Below are 10,751 nucleotides of genomic sequence, written 5' to 3'. Positions count from 1 at the left end.
ATAAATCTGTACGTTTCTTTCAGACGTCGATATGACTTCAAAATTAGATATTTACCCGGTACATCAAACACTTTCGTAAAACTGATACAGGGATTTTGTATGACTTTTGTAAAATTTTCTGTGTTTTTAAATCTTAAACATTCGTTGATCTATGAGTATTCATTAATGTTTCATCTATTACTGGGATCAGGTGCCATGGAGGAATGAGCATCCCCTGCCCATCAGTTTTTAAGCTTTTGATTTTGGTACAATCTTGTGATTTCAAATTGTCCAGAAGTTCTTTGGAATCTTTTAGTATCCACATCTGATTAACACTACATTCCGATTCGAAAACTGAGAAAAACATCAGAAGAAGAATATTTCCTAATTATGTTATTAATGATGCTATGTAAATGTAACAATAAGGGAAATAAGTAGTGGATGGTGTTTATATTTTTATCACTGAGATTGTTATTGTTATGAATGGGACAAGTCAAATTCTATAGACTGAATAACAGAACAGGTTCCGATTGCAATTTGTTTCATATTCCTTTTCAGATTCGGGTCCGTTTCATATTCAGAAACATCTCTAATACAGATGTTTCTAAATATGAATCGAATGTGAATCTGAATTGGAGGAAACTTGATTCCGATCTGAAAGCAGAGAAAATATCAGCACAGGAAAATTCCTATATTATACAAATGAATAAAAATTATAGTTTCATTTTAATGATTTTTGGGGGGGGGGAGGGAGGGGGGTCTTTTATTTCTCACCCTTTTGATGACAGTGGGCTTTACGGATTTTAAATTTGTAAAGTGTTTGGGCCTTTTCACCTTTTCAATTAAACTTGTTCATTATGCAAAATAATTGACTCTAACAATAAAATCAGTTAATGGTGTTTTGATTTGGTCATTTGACCCGGAGTGAAGTCAAATGGGGAGCAGGTCAAATGCTATATATAAACTGAACTGTAAACTGAAAATCAAGGGGAAATTAAACCTTCTAGTAAAGTATCATTGATGTATTATTCAACTACCTACTTGATCGTTCCTTGAGCTAATCGTGTTCTTTGAACTATTAAAAAGCCATGTTTCAATGTTAATAAACATTATACAATGCGAGGATAAGCCCAAAAACTTATCGATTTAATTTCAAAAATGATTTATTTAAAGTATATTAATGAAGGACAGGGACATAACATTGTGATTTTGATCTGAATGTACAAGTATTCTGTTGCATATATCATTGCATAATTATTAAAGTAGGATGAGTACTGACCTCCATGTGCAACCCAGTTATTATTGACCTCAATGTAATACACAGGTACTTGTTTCTGTTATAATGCGTTTAAAATTTATTGCAAAAACATGATGTAATACCATAAATTTCGACGACTTGAACTGGGACAGTTTAGTAGCGATCACTTGGGGAAACTGGGTATCAAAACCTTTCAGATTGTTCAGTTATTAAATTCAATACCTATATATATTGTATTTCAATTTTGTGTTTAAAGTGGCATATAGGCCCGAAGGGCTAGGTGTTCATTGTTATTATTTTATTAAGTCTGTAAACAAAAGAATTTAATAATTACGTACACACGTCACTATAAATAAATAAATAACCGTAACTTACTTACTTTACTTACTTATGTGGATACAAATTAATGAATTTATTTACATGGTTATAAATCTTTGGGCCTATATGCCACTTAAAACACAAAATTGAAATACAATATATATAGAAAATAATGAACACAACATTAAGAGAAAAACAAAAAAGTTCAAAAAATAAATTTTATTTATTGTGATAAATATATATGCATCAATGGCATCGGAAGCAAAGTGATAGGGGGAATATAAGTTTAAGAGAAATTTTAAGACCTACAAAAAAAAAACCTGACAAGCAGTTTTTCTCTCTAGTCACTCGGTTTCGACGCCTATGTACATTTTGTATACTTTGGTTGGTTGTGATTATTTTAAGAATTTTGGTAGATAAAAATGACATACACTGAAATACATTTTTATTTTCTAAAAGTAAAGGACTGTCTTTGCATGAATGAAAAATACTTTTCAATAGGATAATTTGATATAAGTTCACACAGTAAATCCATATCTGACCATGTCATTTGATAATTGCTAGAGTTTTTAAAGAGTTTTGATCTGTATTCAGAGTTCAAAGGACAATACATTAAAAAATGTATTTTGCCTTCTGCATTATCAAGCACTACAGAATTTTCCCTACCAAACTTGTTTTAAAATTGATTAGTCATTTTAGAATGCTTAAAATCTCACTTCTCATGTATTTGCAGTCAAGCATAAAATCAACTCAATCTTAAAATTATTATGTGATCGTACCTACAGTGTATTAAAAATGATATTTTCCCTTCATCTTGGTCATCTTAAATGTTAATTGTGGACTTATTAGTAACATAAGATAAAAACAAAAGTTTAGGTAACCATGCAGCTAAGATATTAATGATGTAGCAAGTGTCTAATAAAAAAATAATTTCAAGTACTTTGATTATATTGTTGAAGTAAATTGTATTGTGATGTTGCTACAATTTAAGCCATAATTTCATAAATTCTTTTATAATGGTCTTGATCAGAATAGCCCCATCAAGACCTTTCAACTGAAATGCAAAGTTCTTAAATTTCATCATATCTTAATATAAGAGCTATAAAATTATATTAAGACAGGAGGTATTGTGAGCAATGAGCTCACTAAATAATACCCTGCCTCCCATATGGTTATAATGGTATTAAAGTCCATGATTTGCTTTAGCCAGGAAACCCAAAATATGTGTCGGATCAAAACGTCCCAACAAATTACGAAAAGCTACAACAACCACCCTAAGAACTAGCCTCAAATGCACTTACCTTGATTTTAATAATCTTTATAATGCTAATAATATACCACCAAGCCAAAATTATTACCTCCATACAGTGCTATATATGTACAATATGAAATCAGCAAAATAATACCCTTTTCCATTAAAATACCCCGAACAAAGACACTTTTAAAGTAAAAGAAGTCAACGTAAACTTTAAGACGCCAATAAAATTTACGCAAGGATCAAAAAAAAAATTTCCAACGACAGGCACAATGAAAGCGTGACGAACACTTTAATGTCACGTGAGAAAAGTTATTATAATATCAAACGTGGTTTGATACTCGGTGACCGACTAATTTAGAAGTTAATTCGAGCGTTGTTTGGGTAGATTTTTTTTAAAATTAGATATGAGCCGCAACTTGGTCAACATTGTCCTTTGGATATGTATAAGTTTAGGTTAAAATACACATTCTGTGCAAATGAGAAAAATGGCCAAGCTACGGCTCGATATAAACATTGTCGTTGAAAACTGGTATGCATATGAATAACAATAGAAATGAGACAAAATTGTTAGACCCCCGTCTCAAAAGCTAGTGTCGCTCGGTATTATTTAATACTTTCATGTAATATAATATACCAAAACCTGCCCTTAAGATATTGTTTAATACTTGTAAAACATAAATTTAATGAATTTTGGAATTTTCTTTTGCGCAAAAGACCAGGATCCAACAATCATAGCTTAAGTGCAGTCATTCTTTATCAAACACTACAAAATAGAAGCGCAGGAAATACGGACATCAAAAACATCAGACTGAGGTGGAATCAGGTGCCATGGTGTAGTGAGCATACCCCGCCGGTCACACTCGCCGTGTGCCCCTAGTCATGATCGGGAAACAACAAAAATCTATCAACTATTCATTGTGCTAATAATTGCCTAACAATAATTATGAAAAACATCAGACAGCATTTGACACAATAATAAATTATTCATGTATTTACTGACAAGGTTATTGTATAGATTATAGAACGCACAAAGTTATGACTTTAAACGAGACTGTTGATATTCCTTTTTCATCCACTTTTTTGTCAATAATTTGCCTTGTTTTTTTTTAATTTATCATGCAGATGAAATTAAGTTAGAAAAATACAACCAGTATTCAGGAGATGGAGATATATTTCTGTAAAAGTAAGGAAATCTAACGATTAAAAAGTTAGTCTTCACGCTCATCACAAAGCTTGGTTGTTTGAGTAAGATAAAGATCGTTTTCAAGTAAAATTTCTAATATGAAACAGATGTATCAAACTCTCATATCTTTTTATTCAAGTTCACTTGGATATATTGTATCGACTTGAAAATAAAAAAAAATCATGTTGACAGTTGTTAATTGCCAATATTTTACTTTCAGTTGATCAGTTGTAAATCAGTTGAATTTGATTGGTCGAGAAACATTTGTTAAAAAACACTTTTACCCACGGTATAATGAAACCACGCCTTCCAGCGTAGCAACAGTAGCAACAGCAACGGGTGATATTAAAAAAAAAGCGACTGTGCAGAATTTATGCGCGCACGGTTCACTGTTATATGTATAAAACATTCAGTATAATATAATAAATATAGAATGTATTTGAGTGTAACATTGAAAATTTTCAACCCAAGAAAACCATTGTCAACGTCGGTGCACCTCGGTTGACAATGGTTTTCTTGGGGTGAAAATTTTCAATGTGACACTCAACTACATGCAATATTTATACAATACGTCGTCGATATATCAAAATGTCGAGTTGAAGGCCACAACGAGTATTTTGCTTCTTTTCGCGTAATAGATTTGGGACTAACCGTGCTTCATAAAAATACAAAAATAGTTCTCCTATAAACGGGGAGCAATTGGTACCCATGAGAATTCCAATAGACTGTCGGAAAACCTGTTCTCCAAAAACCACAACGATACATGTAATGTCAATCAGAAACTCAATCATCTATTTAATATCAAATTCAGAGTACTTGTGCATACAATTAGAATGTTCTTTACCTAAATACATTTGTAGAGAACCAATGGCAAGGTTAGTGAACTTACGAGTCCCATTTTTATTGTCAAAGCAGCTATTGATAATATATAAAAGCATGTTCTTTAATTTATTGCGGGGAATAGTTGTGTATTAAGTTGAAAAGTGGTAAGTTTTAAGGCTGTTGACTTTGGTAAAAATGATTGATTTCAAATGTTTCAAAAGTGCCGTGCAAATTTTAAGTATCCACATCTGATTTAATGTAAACTTATAGTGTAAACTTGACATTTTTCATTCCGATTATCAATTCTGGAACATCAGACACGCATATTTCCGATCAACACATTCAATATTATATCATTTCTAGAGAGGGCGGTAAGATGTGAAATGCCTCTGGCCAAATCGACGCGATCGAGTATTATCACTTCGATAATCTTCCCAATTAAAAACGGGAAAATTTTCTTTTGCTTTAGATAAAGGGTTGTTATATTGTTCCAATTTTTTTATTTGTTTTACAGGAATTCCAAACCACTTCCGAATTTCGTCAGTTGGTACTTTTTCTGGTGAGAAGGTAAATAAAACTATGTTGCTTTTCTTTAGAGTCGTTAGCACAGGTTGAAAGTCACATGCACACTTTAAATGTTCGGAAATGTCATTTGACGCCAGAATATTTCTAAACTTGGACATGGTTTCTCGCATCTCAGTTATTTTCTGTTGAATCTTAGTTTTTTCATCGTTTAGTTCAGCCAACTCTTGGTCTCTCAACTTATCAAGTCTGCTTTTCAGGTTGTTTACATGCTCATCAATTGCATTGTGCCATTTTACCCCTTGCTCAGAAACCAGAGTTATAAGGTTATCATAATCTTCTTTGAGACATGCCATTTGTGTTTCTAATGTAGATAACTTGTTTTGATAGTCTGGAAATAAAGTATCTTCGAATTTACTAAGCTCTGTTTTGATATTTTCTTGCTTACTCTTAAAAATGTCTATAATATTTTGAAATTTATGTTCCTCGTGTTGATCGGAAACAATACATTCAATACAAACGGGAACCTCACAATTCTTGCAATGAGCTTCACAAGTCCTTTCTTTATGGTCTAAACAAATTGGAAAATTCGGAATAGTCTTTCTCTGCTCGACCCCAATAACAGTGTGTGGCTTATTTAGTTCTAATGTGACATGGACCCCTATACAAGATTGACAGAGATTGGCTTGACAATTCCCTGAGTACAGCTGAACCTTTGCACTTTTACATATGTCACATGGCTCCATATCCCCGAGACCTTCTATCCAAACTTGATGTTTCATTTTGTCAGCTTTCATCTAAAGAAAATAGTACATAATAATATTTATTTAAATTCATTACAAGGTTTGGGTGTTTTAGAGCTAGATTGACTGGACTACAACCTTATTTCAGTTTTTGAAAAAGACGTGTTAATAATATACTGCAAACAAGACTTCAACAAAACTGCATTAAATATATTCTGTAGGTGTAACATTATATCTTTTTCCCATTGTACACGTACTCATATTTTAAGCAGTCTAACATATTTAAATGATGTATTAAAATTGTCTGTGTATAGCATTTGTACCTCACAAATTTTCTCGCAGTTTATAAATCCATGTTGTGAGTTTTTATTTTTATTTTCTAAAACTGAGCAACACACATGTACCTTAAACTTTATAAACTTTTTCACGTAGGAAGGGGGCGAAATAAGTTTTAGGAACTTGTGTCAAATTCCATTGTATATATATATATATATATATATATATATATATATATATATATATATATATATATATATATATATATATATATATATATATACGAGGGCCGTTCAAAAATTACGCGGACTGTGCTATTATTTACTCTTACAGACGTCATATAGTCATGAAATTTCACAGAAATATGTATCTTAAAGATTCCAATAAATTTTTGGCAAAATTTCTGTATTTTAGAAAAATTCAACTATAATTATCGGTATGTAGATATTGCTGATGGAAAGGTACGGAGCACGACAAAATAATTTAAGCAAAAGCGTGCGGAATCCAAAATTTAACTCATTTATTTTCTTTAATTTGCGATATTTTTCGACAATTTTCTCAAATGTATCTTTAAATTGTTCTATTATTATGTATTTAGATTTCTGACGTGATATTTGAAGTATTAACAGAAATATAGTGATTTTTCTCTGATGCGATTCCCGTGAAAACGACTGTGAAAATGACGTCTCCTGAATTGACGGCGCACCACACATTTGTTAAATTATGTGTAATGCTCAAAATATCGCCAACATAGATCCAAAATATGCATAATAAAACAAGTAGTAAAGTAGGGTATTCGTGACATTCGTCCACAAATAGTAAATTGAAATTTTAGACCGTTAGACTTCTGTAAAAAGGGGAAGAAGATTTTCGACGAAAACTTGATCCGGACTGTAAATAACGTGATTGAGAGTCACTAATATCACACTATATCTCATGAATACCTGCAGTTTTTGGTTTTAAAACAAAAAATGAATATTCTTTACTTGTTTAATAGATATTAAGCTTGACATTAAGAAATGGTGTTTGGATGTTGAGTAGATAAGGTAACTCAAACTGTGCAGGTACTCTTGAGAAATGTTGAGAAAATGAGAGATAAATCACATATTTTTTTATAATGCCTGTGACGTCGAAGATTTTGCGGCTCCGTGACTTAATGATATGTCCTGAAAAATCACTCAAAATTGATACCAATTTACAACATTTTGATATGAAAGAAGTCGGTTCACTTTATGCATAAAATGGCCCTGTAGATATACCAATAGATTGATTAACATGTGATTGTTAATTTGTAGCATTAAAATAAAATAGAGACTTAATGTTTTCATATCCTATTAAAAATTTTCTCCTAAACGTCCAGGTCTCGGAGAACTGGCTTTATGAAATTGCAATGTTCTTGAATTTTTAGGTTAACAGGTATAATTGAGTACTTTCAGAGAAGAAAAATAATATGAGCGCATTCTCTGATCGAAAAAATAAAACATGTCTTTTAATCCTCAGAAACAGTTCTACCATTTACTAGTTGCATATTTTAGATCAGAGGTTGCGCTCTATATTAAATATCGAAAAATAGCTTTAAAAATCGGCCGATTTTGTAGACTTTTTCAGAATAATAGGAAATTGACGCACTTCGTGACGTCATAATACATTGACTAGCCAGAAAAGTACGTCATTTTTGATAGATACGCAATCACCAAAGGTCTAAGTGATATTCAATGCATTGTTAACAAAAACTATGTAGTTTCAGTTTTTTCAGAAATTCTCAGGCCAAATAAGGCAAAAGTTAACCTTGTTCTTTTGAAGACGATATAAGTAAAGATTCTTTTATTATATGTGTGACATTTTGCCCGATTATGTCGCGTGATTTTTTAACGGCCCTCGTAATTACAATAAGATATGTTCAATTCAATTCAATTTGAGTACTGGACGGGGAGGGGGGGGGACGCATAGAATTTAAATGTTTGAAACAAATCATCGGGTGTTATTATTATATGATTTTTTGGTCTGGATTTTTCCCCTGTTTATATTTATGAATAAATATTATAGAAATATGTTTTAAAGAAAGAATCATTTTCAATTTCATTTATGCGTGTATATGTGAAGGGGTGGGTCATGAATCAGTAAAAACACAAACACTTCAAATGTGTGTTGCATAGTTTTAGAAAAAAGAAAATATTTTCATTTAAAAAAATAAAACTTTCAAATAAATGTCTTGAGTATTTATTTGAAAGTATTATTAACATGAGCAAATTTATTAATAAATCTTTAACAGGAGAAAATATAGTATTTGTGGTTTTTTTTAAATTCTGATTAAAATGATGTTTTGTTATGCTCCCAAATTCTGAGGGTCGCTGTACAACTAATTTAAGCATTTTATTTGTCTAACCTTGGAAGCAGGGAGGGGTTTAGATCTGCTTTAGTATTTATTACCATAAATAACAAAAAATATCTGAATGCTTTCTGACTTACCCTTGCAAATGACATTATGATACCTGTGTGAAATCCTTATGATATAGCGTTAATATGTAAACTGATAGATTTTACTTCTTTACATTGGTTTGATATTCATGAACATCATATGTCGTGTAGTTATCATATCCCTATCACGTGTTCTTTGTTTATCTCCTCTCAATGTAAGGATTATGAGAACAGTATTTCTGGTTGGATATACTAGTAGCTTTCAAAATTGTGTAAATCTTGTTTGAAAAAGTGTGGATCCTCCTTCTCTCCTGGATTAAATATTTCTGCGCCCTTTCAGAAATTATCTTGTTTTATACATGTTATATATTATCACAAAAAAGTGTTAATACTATTAACTTTAAATAAAAATGAAAAATTGTACAATACATATAAGAAATTATACAATGTAAATAAGAAATTATACAATACAAATAGAAAATATAGAATACAAATTTTAACAATATACAAAACAAATTATTTTTACAAATATAAATGAAAAATTATAAATAGAAATAAGAAATTATACAATGCAAATGGAAAATATAGAATACAAATATAAAAGTATACAATACAAATTATTTTTAACAATTCAAATTGAAAATACAGAATACAAATAAATGTAAAAAAAAAAAAAAAAACTAAATGGAAAATTGGAGATTCCAAAATATTATGCATATGTACGAGGGTCATTCAAGAAATACGTAGACAATCTTCCTCATCATCACATTATTTTTACAAAATTTAATATCAGTACGTTTTTATAAGTAAAAATATATCTTTTATAGATTTTTGAAGTTTCATTCCATCTGATTAAATGGAACTCATATTAGCCAATTTTAAAAGCAACATGTTTTGTTACAAAGAGAGCACGGTCAAAAACATTGTAACGTCAAAAACAACGTTGAAGAAAGTTTCTCAAACTCACAGTGCCTTTTCATTTTATACACGGTTTGTATCGTATTCCTCATTCATTAAAACGTATCCTTAACACTTGACACCTAGTATGCTAACAATAATTCGTGTATACCTTAAATAAGATTTTCAATGTTTTCAAATCCTTAACCGTGTAACTCTGCTCTTACAGGTTCTGCAACAGTGAAGCACACATCACGTTTCATGATGTTACAACATTACTCTTTTTACAAGATTTTGAACTATAATCTGTTTCTTTGAAGAACGCCCATCGCCAAAGAATGGGTGGACTTAACGCCCTATTTTGGATCTTTTTGTGACTCCTCTTACAATCTGTAAATGAAGTGAATCCAAAATAAATTATGTGCAATTGAAAAAGCAACATATACTTGGTTATATTAGGTGGAACATTTGTGCAAAAACAATGCCCTGTTGTCGTGTATCAAAATTGAAGCAACGATACATGAGTGTCGTCTTCCGGAATTCGACATGTACCCGGAGTGGTTTTTATGTCACACAATCAATATTTATAGGAGGCGGGGCTATCGATCGGTGTCATTGTTGACATCTCTCTCTATCCCTCTCTCTTTCCAAAAATTTGAATATGTGCTTGGCATTTTACAGCGATGTCAATATGAAATTATTTTTAAAATGTGATGACACGCAAAATTAAAACAATATTTAATTTGCTAAACTCTGAAAACGGCAACAAAACCCGCTCAAAGACATGATTTAGATCGAGGTCAGGTTGAAGAATACAATGTAACTGTTTTCACGAGTACACTCGCAGTCGGCTCTTCCCCTTTTACATGTAATATAAAATTATTTTGTTCAATATACTCGTACAACTTCAGTTTTCTTAAGAACAGCCGACAAACATGTGCTGACTATGTAATCAGACAATAAAAAACGCTTGACCCTGATTATCTCTATTGATATTCAAGAAATCTTTAGGCACCATGCTTTCGACATTTATTTAGTTTACCTCGAAAAGAGTGTTTTAAATTTACATCCGTACCA

At 31.2% G+C, this 10,751-nt stretch overlaps 1 protein-coding gene across 1 annotated transcript; it reads right to left on the bottom strand.

The window, feature by feature from the left end:
- Positions 1-5,177: 5,177 nt before the first annotated feature.
- On the bottom strand, positions 5,178-6,122 carry LOC134235080 (E3 ubiquitin-protein ligase TRIM45-like). Its single transcript, XM_062717168.1, has one exon. The coding sequence runs from the start codon at positions 6,120-6,122 to the stop codon at positions 5,178-5,180; it is 945 nt and encodes a 314-aa protein (XP_062573152.1).
- Between the last annotated feature and the right edge of the window lie 4,629 nt (positions 6,123-10,751).

The sequence above is a fragment of the Saccostrea cucullata genome, unplaced genomic scaffold (genome assembly GCF_032062105.1).
Source record: "Saccostrea cucullata isolate Sc308-1 unplaced genomic scaffold, CSIRO_AGI_Scuc_v1 ctg1967, whole genome shotgun sequence".
NCBI classification, from domain to species: Eukaryota; Metazoa; Mollusca; class Bivalvia; order Ostreida; family Ostreidae; genus Saccostrea; species Saccostrea cuccullata.
This window is presented reverse-complemented; position numbering and strand designations above follow the sequence as displayed.